The sequence below is a fragment of the Acipenser ruthenus genome, chromosome 30 (assembly GCF_902713425.1).
Source record: "Acipenser ruthenus chromosome 30, fAciRut3.2 maternal haplotype, whole genome shotgun sequence".
Lineage (NCBI taxonomy): Eukaryota > Metazoa > Chordata > Actinopteri > Acipenseriformes > Acipenseridae > Acipenser > Acipenser ruthenus.
The window spans coordinates 15,088,739-15,114,808 of record NC_081218.1 but is presented as its reverse complement, the minus strand read 5'-3'; the positions used below and the strand labels follow the sequence as shown (position 1 = coordinate 15,114,808).

General features: G+C 43.2%; 1 protein-coding gene across 1 annotated transcript; it reads left to right on the top strand.

Moving 5' to 3' along the window:
- The first annotated feature begins 20,163 nt into the window (after positions 1–20,163).
- Positions 20,164–24,804, top strand: LOC131702795 (adenosine receptor A1-like). Its single transcript, XM_059005087.1, has 2 exons — positions 20,164–21,698; positions 23,545–24,804. The coding sequence occupies exons 1-2, from the start codon at positions 21,355–21,357 to the stop codon at positions 24,179–24,181; spliced, it is 981 nt and encodes a 326-aa protein (XP_058861070.1). The 5' UTR covers positions 20,164–21,354; the 3' UTR covers positions 24,182–24,804.
- The last annotated feature ends 1,266 nt before the right edge of the window (positions 24,805–26,070 follow it).

The window sequence follows — 26,070 nt, the reverse complement described above, 5'->3', positions numbered from 1 at the left end:
ATATCATTGACTAGATTTCCTGCTCCTGCTGTATAACCCCCCCCTCCCCCCCCCCCCCCCTGGTCTGTTGCAGGCTGGTTTTATTATCGTAACCTTTAGACGCACACTAGATTAGCATTGCAACCCTGGTCTCAAAGGTTCTGTGGTGATGAGATCTGACAGATACGATTGAATGTGGGAGCAGTGTGGTTCTGGGGTCTCCTGGCGGTCCTCTATCTAGATGGACACATCGGGCCTGATAAGGAATTGGCAAATGTTCAATCTTTCATGCATGAACGGGTTAAGAACACATATCATGGGGATAATGAACTGAAAAATATTAGTGCAATTCCAGGGCGTGCAGCCAGTATTCCTGTAAGTCAGCACTGTGCTCTGTGTAATGCGCCGCTTCCACTGGTTACTGTGATTACCACAAATGGGTTCCTTCTCTAGAAGTCACGTAATTGGCTTTATAAGGATGAATGATGGTTGAAAAACAGTCACGCTCCCAGGACACTAAATGCCATGACCATAAACAGAGTACAAGCTAAATCCGGATCCAATATTACTGCAACAGACATACAATATGAAATGTTATCAACGTTTCCTATCTAAAGAGAGTTAAAACTTATAACGACCTCCTTCTGTTCGGAGGTCCTGTTAGGTTATATCATGGTGTGCATGATAGCATTGTGAGGCTGTGTAAGCACACATGTGAATGCACAGTAATTGGAGACGCTTCATGTAAAGTGTCAGGTGTGTTACAGATCTGTTGTCACAATGCTGCAGTAAAGATCGCCAGGGTTTAGTGGGGGTGAGGTACGCGGTACAACGTGCCCAGGCATGCATCAGCTGGCACTGTCTGCACTACAATCGCTGCCCAGTGTGGACAGATAATAAAATCAACTGGGTTCTAACGAAGCGTTTGAGATTCTCACCGCGGATAGAGTGGTGATCTGTGCAGCCCGGCAACCAGACTGAAGCAAAGCGAAGCGACGCGACAGCCTGTTCCATTAGCGGCATTCAGATCTGATAATATCCACTGGTGAGGAAACTGACAACTCCAGACCTGTCGAAAGAAGACAGGTGTTTTAAAACAAACTCGAGTGTCAGGATTGATATACCAGTCAAATCAGACGATCACAGATGGAAGCAGACGAATGAAATAGTTTATTGATACAGATATAAAGATATATTGATAGATAGAGAGGGAATTTCTTTGTGTGTCACGCTAGGGTTGCTCTGTGTTTGAAAAGCATTACTCTGTCTGTTCTCGTCATGGAAGCAATGTTTCTCTTAATGTGCAGTTATATGCACCGTCTAAATCGTGTGTATCCTTACGAGAGACAGCAGGAGCAGAACTTCCTCCCCGAGTCTCGTAAATCAAAAGACTGGTTTACAGGCACTCAAGCAATCCTTACAGAGGCGTCACAGTGCCAGTGTTTGTTTTATTATGAGACAGGAATTCCATGCTTTCAAAGCAACAGCAAAAAAAAACAGCTTTTAAAGCATGCATGTTTATTGTGAGCAATGAGACGCATCATATGGGAAAAATGCACATTACAGCAGAGTCTTATCTCATCATAATAAAACAGATTTCTTCAAGGCCATTTAGTTTGCAGCAAGGCAATCTTTTGCTATGCGTTAGTTCATACCATTGTTCCATAGCTTGCCCTGCCTTAGACACTACAGAGCCCTTGCATTGCTGCTGGATTGCCATTGAGGATTAGGGTTAGGGTTAGACAGTGTCCTTCATTCCTTCCTTTGTGTCCATGTCTTACATTATTGTATAGTTTATAAGTCAGTAGAATCCACCCTTTGTTAGGGAGTACCTGCAGCAGCTGGAGGCTGTGATGAATGTGATCTGTACGCTTCACTGGAGCTCAGAGAAGCAGATCTACATTGTAAACCAGTTAAACAAAAGGATCAGGCACTGTGTCCTTTAGGCTTTTGAAAGGCAGAAAGGTCGGCTGAATTGTGAATCCTCCTTGAATCGTGCTGTGTTTATTTCATGAGCGGGCTGTCCAAGCCATTGCGTTTCAGAAAGGCTCTCGTAATTAGGAAGTAATTAGTTCATTAATAGTGTTGATCGCTCCACATCGACAAGGGCCATAAAAACGCCAGACAGGGGAATATTGAGGACAGGCCATTAGGAACAGCTCCGGTAATGACTTGCCCAAAACACATGGTACTGTACGAGGGTCAGGGAGTCAATGTACAATGTAGTTGATCAACGGAACTCCTAGATCATTCCATGTTCTGTAATTCTTCTCTAGGATTTTATATACCTGCTGGGTGTCAGTAGCCGGTAATATTTGTTCCAGTGCTGTTAGCAGCTCAGCGCTCTGAAGCCAGTACGTGCTGCTGAATGTCTGACTGCAGTCCAGGAGAGGAAAGCATAGCTCCCACCATAAAGAGCGTGACTCAACGAGCGCCACACGGCCTTCTTGCCAGAACCCTCCCTTGCCTTCTTTGTCAGCAGCACCAGACACGATTGTGTGTGTTTCACATGCAGTGTCTAGTTATTTTGCAGTCTTTGTACAGTGAAGTAAATTAAACGGTTGTTCCCCAAGCTCAGGAAAAAGCTTTTTCATCCATTTTCAATGAGCCTTTTCTGTTCTTTCAGTAATTCTGGCTCAAGGTTTTTTTTTTATTCTATTCCACTTATTCTGGGTCTAACCCTACAGCGGCTCAGATTAAAACAGTCCTCAGACTGAAAAAAGGGGCTTTTTAAAAAAAAATAACATCTGTGACAATGCGGACTGTGGGCTGCTTGTTGGTGCAGTGAATGTGCAATAAAAGCTCCCCTTGGCAACAATTCAGGTGACGTGCCTCCTGAAACGCTCCTTGTTGAAACTGCATTCAGCCAGTCCTTCCTCAACGTCATTGGACCCTGAGGAGCAGCACACTCTGCATCCAGTCTTGCCAGGTCATTTAGGCTCTGTCGCCTCTGCTATAGCTAACTACCTTGTATTAGAAGTAAATGCATCAGACAAGTAATCAGACAAGTGTGATCTGTCTCTGTCGTTCTCTTTCACTGAGATTTCAATCCTGGACGCAGTACAGTTTCAATGAACAAATGTCACAAAGGCTCTCATTCAAAAAACAGCTTGCCGGCAATGACCGCTTCCATTGAAGTAGCGCATCGCTTTATTTCATGCAAATTTAAAATCTAGGGCCACAGAAAAGGGAAAGTCCAAGCCACTGTTCACACAACTAGAGGAAGCCTTGAATGTACTTCCGTGCTCGTACAGAAACCTAGACTTGGATTGTATCCACTCAGACATCAGTCGCTGTGGCTTTAAGATAACTAAAATTAACTGAGGGTGTAGGGAAGCACGCACTGTCACTGCTTGTGCAGACCTGGCTCTGAGGATAAATAGACTATTATTGATCCTGCCAATCGCACGCAATCCAATCACGTTATAGGTGAATTCTAATGAGGCAGGCAGAATTTGCAACCAGTCAAACCATTACTAATGATGCATGACTGAGACGCAGGATGTGGCGTCTGTCAAAACTCATTCATTCAGGTTACCACTTGCAATTCCAAATACCAAAGGGATGTGCACACAAGCAGAGCCCAGGACTGGCAATACTGTAACTGCATGGAGATAACTTCATAGTACACTGAGAACCTCATAAAACCGCTCCAAAGCCTTCATGCATGATAGCTGATTGTATGGGAGAGGAATTGATTGAAACAGAACCCTTTATTCCTGAGCTCTTTGATTTTCATCTTGCAGAATGGTGCCCTCACATCAATCCAGCTATAACTAGAAAGCAATTGCAACTGCCCTTTTAAAAAGAGTAAGTGACAAGCATGTATTGTATTACTTGAGGGTTTTACTTCTGGTAATAATATGTATTGCACTTATTGTAACGTTCTGTCATTCTGAAGTCTGTCTTGGAATAATAAAGCAGAATGACTGGCCCAACAGCAGTGTTTAATATTCCACTGTTCATATTTGCAAAGCTGTCCCTCTGTTTCAGCAGTTGAATCACTGTATTGCGATTCACAGGAACCACGGGAAGAGCTGTGAGACTTCCACTCCTGAGCGTGGCTGGAAACATCCTTCCTCTCTGTGTGTAAAAAGCTGCATCGCCCTGTTGAAAGTAAGTGCAGTCTCAGGGCTCCGTCACAGCAGTGTGACACGTTTCACTTTCATCACTCTCTTCAACAGGTTATTATTGCGTTTCATAAAGTTCCAGTATGTCAAGGCGGTGCCTGAAGCACAATGTAATTTGGAGGGGGTAGTTCCATTACGATATACAGTAAATGATATAAAGAAAAAACACAATTCCAAATGCACACAGCGCCTTGAGGCACAATGGGACTGGAAGGAAGCAGAGTGCTTAATAATGAACCGTAATTGTATTGAGTCAGTACGCGACCCCAACACATTATAAAACAAAAAAAACAGTGAGAAATCAATGGAATTATCAGCTTCTCAGTGTTTTATAGTTAATGATTTTCTAAAGGATTATAAGTACTACACAAAAGAGATGCATTGAAAGGATCGACTGATTTTTAACAGGGGGCACCAAGGACCTAACACCCTCCCTTCACTCCCTGTAAAACTGTACCCCCTTAAAAATGGGAAACCCCATACGTGGATGTATTTGGAGGTGTTTAACACCTACAACATGAACAGGTCGGTCAAACATCTCAATTGAATTTGCCCCACATAAGCAGCAGTTCTGTATAAGAGCAATGGCATACTGATTCAATTGTTACTACCCCAGGGCTGAGCCTTAATTAGTCTTGGAAATCCTGTAAGCCCCGGCTGGGATCGTATATCACTTTCACTTCATTTGGGTTGTTACACTTCCTGGGAAAAATAAGTTCTGCATCCTGATCTGAGAATAACAACGCTCCAGGGAGCGTATCAGAATTCTTAAGGATGGCGCAGGTTCCTAATGGACACATGCTAATAATGTATTAATGGGTAGGATCCCTGTCCCTTGATTAATAGCCTGTGTTACGAAACACCACCAGTTTACCGAACTGGAAAGTAGATCAGATTGTGTTTCATTTTTCATGAGTTATTTAAAGGTCTTTCCTTTTCAACTGCTGATGCGGCACGATCCAGTTATTTATTTGGCTCCCGAGTTATTAAACAGAGCAGGCCAGCTATAAGGTGACGAGAGGCCCTGACCTTGTAGTAACCCCTGATGTTAGTGACGTGCTCCTGGGCAGACCGTTCCAATGCAGCAGCCTGTTTCAGTGCCATTGAGTTAAATGAACGCTGACAGAGAAAGAGGATTTCCAAATAAGAGGGCGATGTTAACATGTAATGTGAGACGGATGTGTTGGAGTCACGACAGGGGAGAAGTGTTTGATTGGCACCTTCTGGCTACCTTTGACATTCTATGATGCAATGAAAAAAAAAAAAACCAGCAAGCATCCATACGGCCGTGGAGACTGACCAATGATAAATAGTGAGGGACAAGGGCACCAGCTACACTCAGGGTCTGCGAAACCAGTTATCTTTTGAGAAAAATTACAAGAAAGACCTTTTATATGAAAATAGAACTGGATAAAACCCAGCACTTGCAATCTTAATTTTTTTTTATTGTTAATTTATTTATATATATATATATAAGCTTCTGGGGTGGAGATTTGGGTAAATCATTGTTGCTCCAATGGGCTCACAGACGCCCAATGTTTGGACAGAGTGTACTGAGATCCAGCACAGTTACATTGGACAGAGTGTACTGAGATCCAGCACAGTTACATGCATTTTATATTCTGATGATTATTCTGCATGTAGAATCTAAAACCCCTATCAGCTCAGCATGCCGGAATATTCTGGTACACACCAGTAGTGTGCTCAATAGTAAAGGGGCCTTTTGCTCTGGCAGAATTCTCCCATCTCCCAATGCGCGCTAATTATTCAGCATGTAAACAGGGCATTCCAGAGAGATGGCATCTTCCACATGGTATAAACACAGCAAGAGGAGTTCATATTGCACGTCCTCGTGTGCATGCTGCAGCAGAAGAATACCAAGCGCATGTTAACATGGAAACGAATCTTCTGGCCATGTAGCTGTCCTTGTGCTACCATCGCCTCTTAGTAGAGAACCATTGCCACTGAAGACCTTTGGTGTTAATTCTGCAGCTTGAACCGTAACTACTTGTAACTGGCACAGAAGTGTTTTTAAAAGTTCTGAGCTTCCCTGAACCGAACAATGCCTTCCTCTCTGTGTGTGTGTGTGTGTGTGTGTGTGTGTGTGTGAGAGAGACAGTGACTGCATTATTCACGCTGTGTAAGCAATGCAGTGTGTGTTTACGTTCCTCGTTGTCCTAATAAAAGATTCTGACCCTGGTTTAATGAGACTCGTTGACCTGGCACAGTCAGCCAGTTTGGTATTTGGTGCTTTGTGTTTTGGGTTCAGCTCACTGTCAGCGCTGGTTGATTTGTCTCGGTGTGTTGATTTGTGATGCTCTTCAGCTTTACTTGAGAAGAAATTAAATCAAGGGCTGAATTGAAGTTAATGGCGTACACTACTTGAAACTCATTGAAGGAATAAAGTGTTTACTCACTCCTACTGTCCTGTGATGAAGCAAACCCTGGCTATGCCTGGGATCAAAGCAGAGGCGGATTCCAATCTATTATATAAAGAGACTCGGTCGCATTTTAATGATGGGCAGAATCCCTTCTGATTAACCTTTAACAAACAATTCTGCACGACTCGGATCAAAGCACCTTAACACAGTTATTTTAATGTCCAGAATAAAGGCTTTGCTGTAGAAACACTAAAGGGATGCTTTACATAAAGTATAGCAGGGGGTGACAGATGGCTCTTGATCCATGTATAGACCACAGTATGGCTCTTTTTGAAGTGAAGAATCTCATTGAAGGTATTGGATTGAAAAGACTGCAAGCGTAAAAGCACAGTCAAAAAACGGATGCCACATGAGCAGGAACATACTGAAGCTGTCTGTTTTTTTTTTATTTTGCCATAAAAAAGACAGACTCTCATGCATTTAATTCTCAATGCATTTAATATAGAACCATGTCTTGTAATCCATATCTGCATGCATGTTTTCTATTGGGAAAACACTTATTTTTTCTTATTGCTTGTGAATGCTGCCGCACGCTCGATGCATTGTCTGTTGTTGATTATTACCAGTGTGATATTGAATTAGCAAACTAGTGCTTGTTATTCCTCTGGTGTGTGTGTAAGTCGCCACGCTTTTGACAGCTTCCATTCCTCTTTTGCATGCTGTAATGTATGCACATTTCTTTCCATCGCTCGCTGTCCCGTGAATGAATGCCTTCCTGTCCCGTTCACAGCACACGTCAGTCACTGAATGCTGTTGGGGATTCGCTCATCTTCTCCTCATTACTCTGCCCATTCAAGTCTATGCCAACGTGTTTTGATGTATGGTTCTATACAGAGGTAATTACAGAGCTGAGTTCATGTCCTGGGCATGCGCTTTAACTTACCGCACTGCATACATGCATCTCATGCATACAGCGTCGTGGAAAAATCTCTGGAAACACCCCTGCTGGTTTGTGCTGCATGGGGCAGGGGCGTTTGCTGCTGCTCTAAAATTAGCCCTCAAGGCAGATAAAATGCTGGCTGCTGATCCAATACATAATGCATGATTGAACTCAAACAAGCAGTACTTAAACTTACTGAATTATTGAAAACATGAAGACAGCTGCGCTGCTCGTCTCCGCCCGTTATCAATTATTATTATTTATTTATTTAGCAGACGACTTTATCCAAGGCGACTTACAGAGACTAGGGTGTGTGAACTATGCATCAGCTGCAGAGTCACTTACAATTACATCTCACCCAAAAGACGGAGCACAAGGAGGTTAAGTGACTTGCTCAGGGTCACACAATGAGTCAGTGGTTGAGGTGGGATTTGAACCGGGGACCTCCTGGTTACAAGCCCTTTTCTTTAACCACTGGACCACATAGCCTCAAGACACTGTCCTTGCATCCCTGCACTCTCTATACATCATTACCACCCACAACGTGCTAAAATCATTCCTTCTGGTGCTTTACTGCAGGTGGTATGAGAATTAGTTCTTGACACCTCGTATTTCTGAACGGGTGACCCCGGTCTCTTCTCATTTTCACTGTCATCCCAATCCAGCTGCAATCTACATGATTTGCTGACAAGTTACCATGGATCTGTCTGGTGTTGTTGCTTTTGCTTCAGTTGAAGGAGCACGAATGGAGATCGTTCCACACTTCTCATAAATGTGTCGGGCAACGCCCCTGGTGCTCTGTTTTGAAACAGAGGGCAAAGACAAAAAAAAAAACATCACTTTAAAAACTGCAGTGAACCATTCCGAAGCAGAATATAGAGTAGTGCTCCCTCCAGAAAGTAAGCGGTGTCTTGCTGTGTGAGCAGTGTGGACTGTCCCAGGTACAACGCTGATGTTTGGCAGAGGAAGATAATCATTATTCGAGTATGTTTTATTCTCAAAGTATTTAATGCATTGCTTAGCAGCAATCTATTGAAGTTTTCATTTGTATAGCGATACCAGAATGCTGGCAACAACCAGGAAGCATTTAAAGAGTGAGTATTGATTGTGCCTGTGGTGGTGTTCCACACAAAGCATAGACTCTACTTATCCACCGAGAACAAATGATGAGCCTGCTTTTAAGATACCTAGAATTAGATATGGGCGAGCGCACCTTTGTATATCTCAGATTTACCTTCGAACATAAAAACTGCCTCTTCACAATACCATCTTAAAGCACTCAAATATTGACCCTTTTCACATCAGGAAGAATGCAAAACAGAACTAATTCCTGGAGCTACAGTCATAGTATTGAACCGTGTTAGTGCAGCAGTGTGACACGTAGACTCCTTTACACTGCGGTCAGGAGTTAGTATCAAGAGAACTCGACCGATGCATACTGCTCAATATAAATAACAAGCCACATGACAGTGAGTAAAGGACTGAGCTGGACTGTCAGGCATGGCTCAGCCAGGAATGCATGAGCTGGCTGGCCTTCTCAACTCTTAATCATCAGCAAAAGATATGGGGCTCATACGTAATTTCACCATGCTTAGGAATTGATTGGATCGACCTGTCTGTCTGTCTATCTGTCTCTGTCTGTCTATCTGTCTGTCTGTCTGTCTGTCTGTCTATCTATATGTCTATCTATCTCGTACCGTCATTTTTCAAATTCATCTCAACAACAAACAGCGCTTCTCACCAGCATGCAGGGATGTGATGAAATGTATTCAGTGTAAACTTGAGGTTGGGTGGAAGTTCAATATAACAGGTATGAGTAAAGGGCGGTTCTAGAGCATGCTGGGTATTTAGTAATCAAAGCTGTGAATTATTAACTAATATAATAATCACAATTACTGCAATGATTCCTCTGCTGTTGGTACTAATTGTTTTGATCATTTACTGGAAATGTTGTAAACATTCAATAGATTAATCAAATCAACTTCTTATTTCTTATCATTTACCCCAAGAGATCTCTTCTACTAAAAATTAAACGTCCCCTGAACTCTCCAAGTACTGAAATAAAGAATGGATGTCTTTATTTTACATTCACATCACTTCTGTTTTATGCAAAGCATTGTGTTATACTTTCAGCCATATCCTTCTGCCATTTCTCCCAATAATAATTCAATACTGTGGGCAAACTAAGATGAGCAAAACAACAGCTTTAAATAAAAATAAGAAACCAACTCAAGCAAATCTACTCTGGAATTCAGCCCTGGGTCAAAGTCATTTCTTTTCTCATATATCTAAAAGCTTGGCACCGAAATGTGCAATCAAGTCTATCATTCTGAAGCGACAGGACCTAACGGCGATTACATTTATACACAAAAAGGAAAGTAATTACATTTACTCAAAGCCAATTAGATTTGCCAACAAACCACTTTTAATATCTGGGCTTTAAACTCTTCATGTACTTTCTTCTGTAAGTTGTAATCCCTACAATTTTAAGAAAGCTTTTAGCTCTGAAGTACAGTGTTTAGAACAATCTTCCACCCTGTCACTAGAGAAGTCTTCCATCAGTGCGCCGCTCCCTCGCTGCTTAGCAGATATAACTCAGGCACGGGCAGCGCAGCGTGAAACATGAGCTGCAATCCTGCACAATAACAGTCTGATGAGATTCTGCTAAGATTGGTTACTGCCAAGGAGTTCAAAGTGAAGGTACTGCAGTTCCTTTTAAAATATGCCTTCCCGTTCCTGTTGAAATCTCTCTCAATGCCCAACCATTCTATTTCAATGTGCGGTAAAATAAACCACTACATGAAGTGTCCCTAATTACTGTGTATTTACATAGTAGTTGCATAGTAAATACCGGTACACTTACACGTAATTACTATGTTATTATGCATAGTCACAATGTGTACTACTTAATGTGTACTGTACAAGGAGTCTATCAAATGACATGGATTTTCCACTCCTCTGATCCTATTCATTCGGCTGTAGTTCCACATGCTATCTCCAGGCTTGTTATGTGTCTCTGTCTAAATATACTGCAACAGTAGATGCATTTAGTTTTGTTTTGGTTACGAGACGTGGTTTACACCTGTGTATCTTAGTTACAATCCACTTGCCACAACATCTGTCAAGGCTGAAAGCAGAGGTCACTCAAGCAGTGTGTTAATGGTTCATTTAAAAAAACAGACCAGGGGAGGCTTAGGAGGCTGTGTGGGTCCTGGGATGTGGTGTGGGATCTGGGTTCAATCACCTGCAAGCAATGTTTACAGATCTTTCGTGAAACGTTTGCATCATTTTATTCCAGTAGTGGAGAACCAATAGTGTTTTTTTTCAGTTTTGTTTGTTTCAACACTTATTTAAAGTTGGACTTTATTCAATATTTATTTTCCCACCAAAATGTGTTGCTTTAAAGATTTCGATGGTGTTTTATTTTTAAACAATTCTCCTAGTGCCGTTGGTGAGTGAGGAGGATTAATAGGTGCAGTGTATTGATTTTTTATTTTTAAGCATTGCTGGAAGAGTGTAACAGCAGTTCCCTTCAAAGTGAGATGTACAGGAACGCAGCAGTAAATAACAAGTAAGAGCATTTAACTGGAAGGCTCGCTCCCTCGCTCGCTGTGCCTGATCCGTTTGATTAAACCAGCACGACTCCTCGGCTAATTGAATTGAGATGCAGGCTCACATGGAGCGCAACTGTACCTGCGCGGATAAAATGGCATGTTTATTATTATTATTATTATTTGTTTATTTAGCAGATGCTTTTATCCAAGGCGACTTACAGAGACTAGGGTGTGTGAACTATGCATCAGCTGCAGAGTCACTTACAATTACATCTCACCCGAAAGACGGAGCACAAGGAGGTTAAGTGACTTGCTCAGGGTCACACAATGAGTCAGTGGTTGAGGTGGGATTTGAACCGGGGATCAGTGCAGCTACATCGTCGAGAGCACCTCCTCTAATATTGGTGAGCTTGATTTATGCTGTAGCGGCGGGAACAATGAACAGCTTTTGTGCTTTTGATCTTTGTTTAAGCATTAATTAACACAGGGACAAAGTGCAGTGCTGAATCAGCAGACAAGCTTCACTTAGTGTGGTTTAATAAATGTCAGAATCCCCAGGCACCTATGATAAAGTGCTATCCATATACCTTAAAGAGAACTCTCGAATGGAAATATAAATCAGGAGTATCTTCCATTGCAGAGTTTTCTTAGAGGTTGTCAGTGCAATTGCCCTTCGCCTTATGTACATGAAAGCATGCCCAGTTCCACTGACATGTATTTTGTAAAAGTTTCCACCATGCTAGTCCTTTTAACAATGCAAAACACGCAGCGATGTGCCAGCACTTCTTTAAGGTCAAAGCCACCGCAGCTGGGATCTGTGACAGATCTGTGACAGATCTGTATTCTGAGGAAGGGCAGGATGGGCTCTGAAAAGTCAAGGGATCGTCTACATTGTCATCAACGTCGCCGGTGCTACAGGAGCTCCCAGCCACGCAGGCATGCCAGGAGAATACAAACCAGCGACCCAGAACTTTTCTCTAGTTCACCGACTCTTCAGTAATACACTCTGAAGTGCTCTCAACGCAAATCTGTCTGCTTCACAAATATGTCACATTCCTGCCAGAGGATAAGAAATAATGAGAGAAAGCTTGCTGGTTTTCCAAAGTTAGATTAAAAGGGAAATAAGTCAGTCAATATTTTATAGTCTTGCTGACCTTGTGCGGAGTTCTGCAGAGTTTACTTAAAAACGTAAACCCCAAGTCTGGATTCTAAATTAAAATGAGCCATGGGTTTGTATAGTGAGCCAGTCCAGTTAGCAGACCTGCTCTCGCTGTACTTCTGTTTAAAAGCTGTTAATGCCAGCGTAGGACTAGCGGGACCAGGCGCACTGAAAGAAAGCAGACAAACGCTTTGCCAAAGTGTGCAAACACTCTCCAGTGGCAATGCAGTGGTTGTGTATCGAAGCAGCAATGACAGCCGAAGGGCAGGCTGAAATGGGGGGTCTGATAGAATGGTACCACAGGGATATTATTTGCATATTTTATCAATAGCCTCATGACTACAGGGAGGATGAATGCAAATGAGGGCCTAAAATAATATCGATGTGACTTAAACAAAACAGGAGGAAGACAGATGCACCCCTGCTGAAAGACGTGTGCTCAGTGTCTTTCCCCTGAAAGTTTCCTGACTAGCTGATTTATTCTGATCGAGCTATCCATGTGGGGGGCATTGGTGTCGATTGGGCTTATTTGTCATTCAAACAGCTGCTTGGATTTGAGATGATTGCTCATTTTCTTGGACTCTGTGGAGAACAGCAATCCATGCAAACCCAAGCAGCTGTTTCTTCAGTTGTTTCAGTGGAGGGCAGCGCTTATCGAACCGCAGAAGGAGCAGAGATTGATGGGTAGCGAAGAAGTGTTTTTTTTTTTTTTTTCTCACCAAACTTTATTCACAACACCTCATAAAAGAGCATCTCCGATCAAACACAAGATTGAATTTCTTTTGGCAGAAAACGTTTAGACAGAAATGATTTCAATGCTACGTTTCAATAAAACTGTGTTTTGCATTTGAAACGGAATCCTTTGAGATGACTAACATGCCAGTAGTTATGTTTACACACACTCACAGAGAAGAGAACAGCTCTTCACATTTATCTGTTTACATATAGAATATATGAATCGCATCTCTCAATCGTTCCCTTTGTACACAACCCTGAGAAATCCTCTAATACACGTTTTCCCATCAACACGGCCGCTGATTCTAAACCTGCTTGTTTAATTGCATTTGTTATGCATTTCAGTCATGAACACTAATTTACACGCACTGCTGACAGGGAATAATTCTCTGTGGTCCCCTTGTGTCAAAAATACAGTAATTGCTCAACAAGAATTCTTCTTAATAAACCGATTCTAGTAACAGTGATTAATGATTCACAATACAGAATAGGCCCTTCATATAGTCATGTAGAAACACAGTGTGTTGAGCCTTGACCCGGATTACACAATATTATTATTTGTAGGTTGTATGCATCTATACTGTCTGGACACTTTATTAGGATCTGTCTCCAATATTGGTTTGGGCCACACTGTAACCCGTTGCCTGTTTGGTTCTGGTAGGGTACTATGTAATAATACCTGTGTGTACATCAATAAAGGACCATCTTACCTGTCTTACCTGAAACCCATAGAAGAAACAAAGGCATGGCTTATACATATAACTATTTACACTGGCCCCCTGGTGTAGAACATGCGTGTGGAGGCCAGTGGTGCTCTGAATAGGTTTGCAACGTCATGCAAAATATCTCACGTGTGCACGAGAAGTCATCCCATATCTCTGCCTGGGATTTTAAAAGGCATTAGATGCACACCAGCCTGTGCTAGTCCCAAGTGTTCTTGCTGGAGTTCTGCTAAAGAAACTTTAAAATGAGAAGTATGCTTTTGGCCCTGACCTGTGCTGTTTGTTATCTGCTGTGTAAATAAATCAAACCCTTTTATTATGTGTGCAGGACTTGGCCCGCCCTGAGGCAAACGCTGTGTGCAATTTATTAATGTTGTGACTCAGCTTCCTGTGCCACTTATTAGCTCTGGTGGAACAGCATGTATCTCTGAGATTATTAATCACACCGTTTTCTTTATTGTAACAAGCAGCAGAACCTTTTCAATTTACAATAACTTTTTTATTGCAGAACATTGAGTGTCGCTGATATCTGAGTGCCACTGTAGTTGGCTGATTTAAGCTGTGGACTCAGACATCGATATCTGCTGTACCTTTGATTTGTTGTGCATATGAAATCAAACCACTGGAACTGAAAATATTGGAAAATTGTCAAAATAGGCAAATTAATTATTGACTAATTTAATTGACTAATTTAATAGGTCACACATGCAATTCATTTAAAATAGGAAGAGAAACGGAACACAGAGCCACACAAGGTAAAGTGCATGACACTTTTTAGAAGTTGTTTAAGATGCCTAATTAAAGCACCATGGCGGTCTAACATTTTCACACATGAGAGCCTTTCGTTTCTATATCGTTAACAGAAAGAGAGACAGACAACAAGTCGGTCCTGTTCAGTCAAATGAAACTGCCATCGCAGGTCTAACTGTTTAGTTGTAGACAGGCCCCATTTAGGGGTTAGTAGGCTAGGAGGTACCTACTGGCCCATTCCTATGGGATTGCTTGGTAGAGTGCCGTTCAATCGACTGATCTCAATCAGCTCGGCTGTAATACCAGCACGTTTCAGTCGCTCTGCGTAGCGAGGTGTAAAAGCTACCCGACTCGACCTTGCGCATGTTTAGAGGGCACACAGACATGGTTGTAATGAGGGGGTCCAGCCTGAATGGAACGGGCTGTGTAGAGGCAATTTCCATATGTTCCAGTGCCGCTCCTGCATTGACATGCTGTCAACACCTCCCTGTCTCTCACACAGAGTCCTCCCCCCTGGTGGACAGAGCAATGCTATCATGTTAGAGTCCTCTTACAGTTCACTGACTGCCTCCTTAGGAACTGCGACCGCGTTTTAAATTTGTGTGTAATAACGTACAGTGAACCTGCTGATTTTTAAAAAGGCATGACTTTGAAATCGAACGTGATCTGCAGTCAGATCTGTTCTGTTCCTCTGTCACAATAAGGCACGTCGCGCTTTGATTTTTCGAGACTGTCTGTCCCTCCTGGGGCGCTGCATATTTTAATATCTTGTAAGGCTGGTGCCCGTTCAAAAACACAAATCCAGGGACAGCTAGGGCTTTCTTTAAAAAAAAAAAAAAAGGCAAAACAAAGTTTGACTTTACAAACTCAATGCGGTTCAGAGGAATGCCCACGGATTAGTCTAGACTCTTCTCTGGACTCTCTCCAAGGCTGTTTCTATTATCTTGCTGCTGCGCCCTCTCCCTTGTATAATATTAGCAGGCACTGGTGGATTTGTTTTGTAAAATGGTAAGCACAGACCAGGAGAACCCATAGTATACACAGAGTTCATGAGAAATCAAACACTCCTGCATTGTTGTATCAAGACGTACCAGACACAGATATTGTTGTGGAATGTGTGGAAGAGGCTGTTATCGGCCATGATTCAGCTGTTTATGTGGCATGTCGATGGTAAATCTCATGTGTCACGAGGCTGATACAGCCTTCACTTTATCAAACAACTTCACAGAAAAACAAGCCATCAAGAAGTAGCATTCCTGCAGTGCATGAGAATCAATCCCCAGTCACTTACAATAGGACATTGATTTAACATCGCATCCGCGGGACAGAGCACAAGGAGGTGAAGTCATCATCACTACATAAAAAGCTGTGACATGGTGCCTTCTTTGTGTAGGGAGCTGTCTGAAATTGGGAGGGGTGTCTCCCATGAACGTGACCGCGAGTGAAGTGGCTGGCGACCCCATTGTGTCAGCGCAGTGCAGAAAGGATTATGAACTAGCATTCAGAAATCTTAGTCTTCCTCGTGCACAGATTGCTGCTGGGAGAGGTGTCTTATTATAAATGCAGTGCTGACACTGTACATGGTGCTAACGTGGAAACACAAGAGAGCCCGCTGGCGTTTGCATTTTCAAAGGAAGCAGCGATACTGGATCCTGAAAACAGTGTTGTGTTTTAACAAGCATGTCATTAACCAACTGTACAACCCCCACTGCTGCTGGAAATTAAACATAATTAGCTCTCAGCAATGTACAGTATGTTATAGAATAGGAAACGGCAGTGCATGGACAGACAGACACCTCCATGTGTGTGTCCCCTGGATCCGACTTAACGTCATTAACTTATACTAAATCATGTTTATACCAAACTCTGACCAATCAGATAAGAGATTCTACAATTCTGACTCCACAATATCCTCTTCACAATAGGGTTGCATCCCCAGTAGGGATATCAATGGCGTGTTTATCACTGGAGACTTGGGATCTGAAATTGTGGAGCAGGTACTCATTCAGTCTGGCTCCCCACTGCCCTCATACCTTGCCTGGGGCACAGGTGGGACTCTCTCTAGGGTGTGTAGGACATACCAGCCCAAGCTTATCAGGTGCAATTCATTAACCCTGATAGTTTGAAGATCTAGGTGGAGCCCTATTAGGATCACTTCAATCAATCAACCCATGTCTAGAACAAAGACCCCTGCCTCTGAAAGACCATGGTGACCCTGCCCCTGGTAACATCCTGGGGGTGAAGCAGCAGTTCAGCCCCCTTGTTCATCCAGTCCTGGGAATGGAGAGCTCACTGCATCCACAGTGCTTTAGTATTAGAACGCTGGGGCTTCTCTGTAAAGGGGGCAACTTGTATCTGGAAATAACCCAAACCAAGCCTGGTGTCAGTTCTACTTTTTGACTGCGTGTTTGAGGGCTGCGTTGGAGGGGCTTCACCTTTTAAAAGCCGTGAACATGAAATTGAGTTATTTGATTACATTGACCGTTGTGTGATTACACTGAGAGTTGTTTGATTACACTGAGAGTTGTTTGATTACACTGAGAGTTGTTTGATTACACTGAGAGTTGTTTAATTACACTGAGAGTTGTTTGATTACACTAACAGTTGTGTGATTACACTGAGAGTTGTGTGATTACACTGAGAGTTGTTTGATTACACTGACAGTTGTGTGATTACACTGAGAGTTGTTTAATTGCACTGAGAGTTGTTTAATTACACTGAGAGTTATTTGATTACACTAACAGTTGTGTGATTACACTGAGAGTTGTTTGATTACATTGGGATTTGTTTGTAGTAGCTTTCATCTGTGTTTTTAAATTCTTTTTTTTTTAATCTTATGACACAATTTTGGAGTAAACAACCCTTTTTTATATATATATATATAAATTACAGGTAGAGAAACAGGAATAAAGAAAGCAGAAAGATGAACGACAGTAAAACCTCACTGAGTTACGGGAACCTTTCCTTTTATAGCTCCAGGGCTGGCACAGCGTTGGTAATTGCTGCGCATTCATTTCCCCTGTTTCGACTGCTGGAATTGATTTTTATAATTATAGGCTGAACTACTGACAGTTGCACTATGATAGAAGCCTGCATCCTTGCATTCGAGGAGGAATGCTTCATAAATGGGCAAACCCGAAGGCGCTGTGTTTTGTTAAATTGAAACAGTAGGGTTGTGATACATTACAGTTGCAATTGTTAAGCCCGTTTCTATAGAAGGTGTGGGTTAAAGTTTTTTGCTGTTGGCTGTCAAGGGGACTCCATTATGGCCGTGCTCATTAGGAAGTGTCCTGACTTCACTGATAATTAACAGAAAGTAAGGGACCATGGCTGGCATGCATGGGCATGTGGTCCTAGCCATGCGTTTCAAAGCTCCCTGGGAACTGTGTTCACTCACTCAGTGGTCTTCAGTGCCAGCAGAGGCTGCACAATGTCAGTATCGAGTCGGAGACAATCTCCTGAACTCAGCTGCTTTTTATTCAGGTTTCTTTTGCACACAATGTTCTTGTTATATAAACAAAATACTTGATGCGTGTTGGTTGAAAGCTGTGGTTATTTCACTGGTAAGGTTAGTCAACCTTCTTCATTTGTGGAATAGCTACTCTAGGAATGTCCGGCCGTGTGCTGCTAATGCTGTGGACTCAGAAACATTGTGCTTTGAGTAGATGAACCCGGCTGTGAGATATCCTACGCTGCGCTGGCATCAGTGACAGCGACGCTGAGTAAATGTAATGAAAGGCATGGGATCTGGCTGCAGGGGCATCGGGGGTGATGCTGTTTGGATGCTGTGTTAACAAAACGACTAGAAAGAGAGGAAGCCCGTCCTGTCAGATTCATACCTTAGCTTGCTAGCCCGGCCCAGATTACAGTTTCATGCTTTTAAGAAGGGTCTGGTCTGGCTGCCCAGGGGCTACAGTGTTAGAGAGTGTCTGGAGCTTTGTACAATATTGCGTGCTTCAGCTCCTTCCATTAACCTACTTATTCCAGAAAACTGCAGTTGTTGCGTTTTTTTGTGTGTGTGTTTTTTTTTTTACTCAAAGCTTTTTACCTTTATGCCTTTTATCTTGCATTGAATAACTTTTTCGCACTCTGCTGCTGAGTGAATTATTATTTATTTATTTTGCATTTATATAAATCCAACGACAGAATGACAGGACGCTTCCAGATCAGGCTGCATTGCTGAGCTGATGCAGAGCTTGATTTTTAAAAAAGCCATTCTTCGAATTCAGCTGTTTGATTGAAGTTTCAACACACTTTTTCTTTTCCAAACATTTAGCTTGTTGTGTTCACAGCATGTGAGCAGCCCACCAGAACTACACTACTGCGTGCATGTTCATCTGTACTGAATTGAGATTTGACATATCCAGAAAAACAGACGCTCTATCCTCACCCTAACCCTAACCCTGTGGGAGGTCCCTGCCCCCTCTAACCGGGTCACCTCCTCCTCCTCCAGGTCCCTTCATCTGAGAACACTGGATTCCCAGGTCCGCTAGACTCCCCCACGATGAGAAGAATCAAAATTCAGTGAATCTGTGAGCCTTGAGCTGTGACAGATCACAGCTTCCTGGAACAGTAATGCAATCCATCAGCCTGTCACTGATGCAAACCTCAACACAAACCTGTCATTTCTTCTTCATTATGTGTGTGTGTGTGTGTGTGTGTGTGTGTGTGTGTGTGTGAGTGTGAGTGTGAGTGTGAGTGTGAGTGTGAGTGTGAGTGTGAGTGTGAGTGTGAGTGTGAGTGTGAGTGTGAGTGTGAGTGTGAGTGTGTGTGTGTGTGTGTATAATTATATACAGTATATAATTCAGCGTTGGAAATAAGACTCCCATTGCATAGCTGTTTGATCCAGTCCTGGTTTTGCTATGACTCGCCTTAGCCTGTTACCTGTACACTTTGGCTAATGAAGCTTGCATTAAAACCTGGAACGGGTGAGACTGCTCTGCAATAGGAGTCTTGTTTCCATCCCTGTATGTATGTATATACACACACACACACAGTGTTTTTGTTTGTTTTTAAAAGCTGTTTTGTGAATACTGCTATCCCACGGGAACGCTTGTAAACAAAACGTAGCTTCTAAAGTGCTTTGAGAAATTACATTTTTTTAAAAACTCCTATTTCCAGTCAAATAAACAGCGCTGTTTCCCCTTTCCCGGTCGCCTCTCTGCTCTAACTGCTGTGAAATGATGTCCCCTGTGTTTAACTGATGATCTGTGTATGATCTCGCTGTGTACGCTTTTCAAAAACGCCTAGTTATTTTAGCAATTGTATCTGTTCTTGGATACGCAGAATCATAGACAAATAAACAGCGTGGATTGTCACAAACTGACAGGAAGGGTTTGACGATGTAATTCCAGCTCGAGGGATCTGGTGGACCGCAGACTCCCGTTTTTATTTTTATTATTATTATTATTATTATTATTATTATTATTATTATTATTATTATTATTATTATTATTATTTCCCGATCAGATCCCCTCGGTGGAATTCTTCGCTTTATTATAACGCACTCTCTGCAGTGTTCTGTATATGAATTATAATACTGTCTATGGCAGTGTCAGAGCTGGAGTCCCTGTAATCCGCATTACAATACAGAGGGCTGAATTACAATAGGCGTGTTTTGCTGTCGATCTGGCAATGCAGAACTATGAACCGGTATAGCGCTGATTACAATGGTGCACATTTACACAAAGAGTTCTCGGTGCGCACAATGCTATTCTGCAATGTACACTGTTATTATAAATGTGTAATAATGACAAAAACGACGCGCTGCAGTGATCCGGGGTCTGGACAAGTAAACCGCGCGCGGTGCGTGCTACGGCGTGTATTTTGTGTAGGTTGGCAATTTCTTTGTCAGGTGATTTTTTTTCGTATCTTCACTTGATTGCGCGACGAGTACCACCAATCGCAAGCCTGAAGCGAGCTAGCGTCAAGACTTTTTTTTTGGTCTATCTCAATGAAATTGCAATAAATCCACAGATAATAGCGTCTGTATAAGATTGACTACTAGCTGCAGCCACGCTTTCTGTATAAAACGCGGTCGCTTTCTCTTTTCACTCAAGGTGCAGCGGTGATTTGGAGAAGGACAATGGCGAACGACAGCCCCATTTCAAGACCAGTTCGGTACGGGTATGCTGGGTTCGGAAACTTCGATTGACGGGACAATTAGAATTAGGATCCGCTACTACCCACCCCCTGCCATTGACGTGCTAGTGTAGAAACATACTGGCATTTCTTAAAGGGAGGAGTGGCAGAGAGGGACGGTGTGGAGTGCTGACTCGCAGAGCTGCTGGTAGTATCTGCGTTCAGACGCTGTTTTCATTCGCTCGCTTTATCACCTTTCCACACCAAAGCTGCGGGGACTGACGGGACTCGGGCACAGAGCTGTAACGCGTGTGGTTTGAAGTGAGGATCTTTGCTGCTGTTTCGTGATCCTTGATTTTATATATGTATCAGGATTTGACCTGTACAAAGACTCCTCGCTGGGTGATTCCTGAGACGGGACGGCATCGTTAATGAAGGTGATTTCTGGAACAGGACAATACAGGCGGTGTGTTTAGGAGGAGAATGCTGGACTGGTCCGCCTAAAAATATCCCAGGTCCAGATTCAGATCCCCATGTGCTCTAGAGCGCTGGGTAAGCATAACTGCTGTTTCAAAGAGCACGGGTTTTGCAATATCGTCGGGCTGGGAGTGCGCTTGTCATGAAAATCACAGCTAGCTAATAACATTGCGTTTTATCTCCCTGCATTGATTTTTTTTTCATAAAACCTTCACTGGAAACAGACGGGACGGAATGCGCTCGACCCGAATAACGCAATGAAAATGGATTGTATTCTATCGCCTCTCTCCTCTTGCGACTGTATTTTGATTGCTGTGTGTGTCGCTACGGTTTGCTGACTGCGGTGTGCTGAATAATGCCAGTTTACCGGAGGCATCCCTGAGACGCTGTATCATACCGGGTTGGTGATAAAGGAACAGGCTGTTTGCACATCAGCCAGGTGCACAATGATGTCGACTCCCATCTCGGATTCCCAGGCCCTGTATATCGCGGTGGAGCTATTCCTTGCGGTGTCCTCTGTGCTGGGCAACGTGATGGTGGTTTGGGCTGTCAAGATTAACCGGGCACTGAGGGACACAACGTTCTGCTTCCTCGTTTCCTTGGCCCTCGCTGACATCGCGGTGGGTGCGCTGGTCATCCCTCTGGCGATAAACCTCAGCATCGGACTCCAAACCCATTTCTACAGCTGCCTGCTGGTAGCGTGCATCGTGCTGGTCCTGACGCAGAGTTCAATCCTGGCACTGCTAGCCATAGCCATTGATCGGTACCTGAGGGTGAAGATACCGACAAGGTGGAGTATGGCTTGTATTGAAATCAGTCCGCTCTCCCATGCAGCCACTGGCAGAACGTTCTCTCTCTAATAAACCTGTAATAAACCTGTAATAAACTTCTCCAGTCTGTGCCCATGTCATATCACTGCACTACAGCACTGCGCACATGTATTGCAGCACCCCGGTGACTCTGTAGCTGTGATTTTGTTGTGCATGTTTAATAAAACCACTGGAGCTGAAAATATTGGCCAACTGTCAAAATAGGCAGGTTTGGTGATAGTCTGATTGAATTGATTAGAATCAGTCGATTCAATGGGACGTTATCCAGCAAAATCATCCCATAGGAATGGGCCAGTAGGGACCTACTAGTCTCCTAACCCCTAAATCTAACCTCTACCCCTAAACCTAACTGTGTTACTATTAAACTGTATTATTTCAACACCGCTTGCTTAGCGCCCCCTAGCGGCTACTACACCCGACGTCCATTAAAACGCTTGATCCGGATCGACTGCACCTGTGGGGAGGCTAGTAGGTACCGCACAAGAAATTCCTCTAAAATAGCAAGAGAAAGAGAACACAGAGCCACAAATCGTAACATGCAGGAGACTTTTTAGAAGTTGTTTTAAGATGCGTAATTAAAGCACAAAAGTGGTCAAACATTTTCGCACACCATGAGTGCCTGTTGTTTCTATATCACTGATGTACTGAGTGGAAATTGAAATTCTCACCCCCATGAGGTTTTCATGCAGGCAGGTATATAGAAAGGAAATCGATGACACCATGTGCACACGGCTGTATATACTACAGGACATTACCTGGTACAGTGACAGGATGGCAGGACACCTTTAGAAACGAGACCCTGCTCTCAATAGGATTATTAATAATACAAGGGATGTGGGGTAGCGCCTCCTGTCGTTGGGAGCTGGAAATGCCTCTAAAAAGTAAACACTGTACACAAACAAACTGGTCTGCGTTCTGAAGCGGGTCCGAGAAAGATGACCTGTGTGAGCGCATGCTAACAGACTTGAGCGTTTGTGATTGTGTGGGATTGCTGACCGTGATTCTGAATCTTCTGTTAATAGTTCTGTGGAACTCTCTGAAGTGTGTTTATTCTGTCAGCCTGCTGACCTGCAGGCTTCCTGTCTTGTGTCACACCTGCTCTCCTCCCTGCCCTTATCTCTATTAGCTCCTCTGCTATCAGTTTTTCTCTGTGTTTCAAATTATAGCCCGAACCATCTGTGTCCATTTATAAGTAGTCCATAAGGTCATGATATTCAATCTCACCTAGGCAGATTTTCAAGCGTGAGTCTTCTGAGCTAAGTGTGTTCTGTTTTCTTCTGATCTAAGTGTGTTCTGTTTTCTTCTGATCTAAGTGTGTTCTATTTTCTTCTGAGCTAAGTGTGTTCTGTTTTCTTCTGATCTAAGTGTGTTCTGTTTTCTTCTGAGCTAAGTGTGTTCTGTTTTCTTCTGAGCTAAGTGTGTTCTGTTTTCGTCTGAGCTAAGTGTGTACTGTTTTCTTCTGAGCTAAGTGTGTTCTGTTTTCTTCTGATCTAAGTGTGTTCTGTTTTCTTGAGAGGAATCCTTCGCTTGCTGTGTTGCTTGTCTGCATCTCATTACCTCGGTACCCATTTCAAGGTGTTTCCTTTTCAGTTCCAGCAGAGGGACAGTCCGTCATTATTTGTGGTTTGGGGTTCAAGAATGAGTCCAGGTCTTGAAACTCGCCTTGGGTTTCAGAACTTCCCTAGTTCAGATACTGTATTTAAAATGACCAGGGTCCAGGTGTTTGAACAATCAGGCTCCTTGCTCTGAACTGCCCTGGGCTGAAATAACAGGGCGCTAATTTTTTTCCTTTGTTGTTCTTCACAGCTACAGGAGGGTGGTGACTCAGAAGAGGGCCGGAGTGGCGGTCATGGTGTGCTGGGCAGTGGCCTTCATTGTGGGGTTCATCCCCATGCTGGGCTGGAACAACCTGGAGAAGATCAACTCCACAGACCTCCTGGTCACCTGCCAGTTCGAGAACGTCATCAGCATGGATTACATGGTTTACTTTAACTTCTTCGGGTGGGTCCTGCCCCCGCTGGTGCTGATGCTGCTGATCTACACGGAGATCTTCTGCATGATCCACAAGCAGCTCACCAAGAAGGTGTCGGCCAGCGCCTCCGACCCCAGCAGATATTACAACAAGGAACTGAGGCTGGCCAAGTCGCTGGCACTGGTGCTCTTTCTGTTCGCTGTCAGCTGGCTCCCCCTTCATATCCTCAACTGCGTTACCTTGTTCTGCCCCTCCTGCAAGAAACCAATGGTCCTGACTTACATCGCCATATTCCTGAGCCACGCCAACTCAGCCGTGAATCCCATCATATACGCGTTCAGGATCAAGAAATTCAGAACAGCCTTTCTCACAATCTGGAGGCAGTACTTCTGTTGTAAGAAAACCCCCGATCTGGAGGACAATCTCCAGAACGAGAAAACGGACCATCAGGAAGTTCAGAACGCTGTCTGACCTGCAGCTGTGTGAGACACAAGCAGCTTTCACTGTCCCGTTCATTATCTATATAAGCATCAAGAGAGTGGCTTTTTATTATTTATTTATTTAAAAATAGTGCTCGGTTGATTTTAGTAAAGCTGCACAGTGAGTGTGTCGTGTATTGCACCATGAAACCACTCTGTACAATCCCACCTCGTTCGCAATAATGACCATTGACTGCCAGTTATCATGCCGGCAGAGACTTTTGAAAAAGACAGAAGACACTTTTCTTTAATGAATGACTGATATCATTCTGCACTGAACAGCGTAATCACATGTGATATATGATTTAAAGCCTCCATACTGTACCACCACTATACCCGCACAGCGAGTGGGACAGTCTTGAGGGAAGTTTGAGAGACGCAACACTTTGGGTACTAAATGGACACGGTCTGATTTGTAGCATGTGTATTTGTATGTTGTATTACTAACCTTGTTTTTCAGTAGTGCTGCATATTATATTAACGTGTGTAAAGTTATGGATGATGAAAAAACGATCAACGGTTGTAATATGCAATCTATTGAAAGGGTAGCGTTGTGACCCAGAGATCCAGACAAAAGTCCCGTTAGACCTAAATAAAGAGACTCTTAGAAATCCACTGGCCTTTCTTATTTTTCTATTATCCACTGGAGCTAATCTTTTTTTTTTTTTTTTTGCTGTGTCAATGCATTGATCCGTGAGTTTTGCTCTATTTAAAATCGGGGATTTAAATAAATAAATAAATAAAAAGTTGGTTTGTTGCATCACAGATGCAAGGCAGGCATCAGATGAACTCATTGCAGTAAATGCAGTAGTTTTCAGCCCGCTATATTGCTGTACTGTATCACAGCTCCAGTGTAAAGCTATGACTGCTGTTCCTGTTGCTGAGGTGTTTGATATGCAATGCTTTGATGTAACGGCTGTTTTGATTGAAGAATGCATCGATGCGGTGATTACTATAGAACAGCCCTGAAGTAAACCGCTCAACGACACAAGAATAGATCAAATCCGTTGCACGCGTGGGGGTGGGACGCGGCTTTGTTTTATATCCACGTGTCCGTGTGGAAGCGCCGCAGCTGTCCGAGTTCCAAGTGCAGTAGTGGTGTTATGAGCCCCTCTAGTGGCGGATGTCAGTAACTGCAGGTATTAAACTAATACCCCCCTTACAGGAAGCTGCATGACTTTCTCTGCCCGTCAGCGTGGCATGCTTTTGCAATACATATACTGCATTTAAGATGATTAAGCTGGTCTGAGTGGCGGTATCTTTCCTATATATCACTCCAGTGCTGTGCAGGTTTGAGTGGAGGTTTCTTTCACTCCAGTGCTGTGCAGGTTTGAGTGGAGGTGTAGGGTGGAAAGAGCCTTAAATAGTTTTAAAAATACCAGTACTATGAGAAAATAAACATTTTTTTTTATTATTGGCAAATCAACACAGATTACAGATTTGATAGTTCAGTATAATCTCCCTTTTGTAATAGCAGTAGAATGGCTGCTATGTAGTATTCTTCAGTTAGTAAAGCAGTGTGCTGGCGTCCCATTCAAACCCATTGAATCTGGAGCACTCCCCCAGGCGTCCCGTCACTCGGATGCAACCTGACCCTACAAATCCATAAAAAAAGACAAAACTACCGTCACAAAACGCTCGCGGCTGGAAATGACCACAAACCAAAACAATGATCATCAGAAATGTATGAAGTGTTTCGAGCCACACCCTGCTCCCTTGAGAATGGAATGTAAAGCACCAGGGAATAAAGCCAGCTCTCTGTGCGGAGTGAGAGGGGGGCGGTTTGAAGATATTTATACAGCAGCACAGTCACCTCTCTGGGGATTCAATGAAACTGCTTTTAATGGACGGCAATGTTGCTGTCTACTGACTGTCTGGTTC

What these genes read in the sequence shown, in the direction of transcription:
- LOC131702795 (XM_059005087.1), top strand. Translation starts at nt 21,355, where the DNA reads ATGATGTCGACTCCCATCTCGGATTCCCAGGCCCTGTATATCGCGGTG. An exon ending in AGGGTGAAGATACCGACAAG is followed by an intron (nt 21,699 to 23,544) that starts GTGGAGTATGGC and finishes TGTTCTTCACAG; the next exon opens with CTACAGGAGGGTGGTGACTC.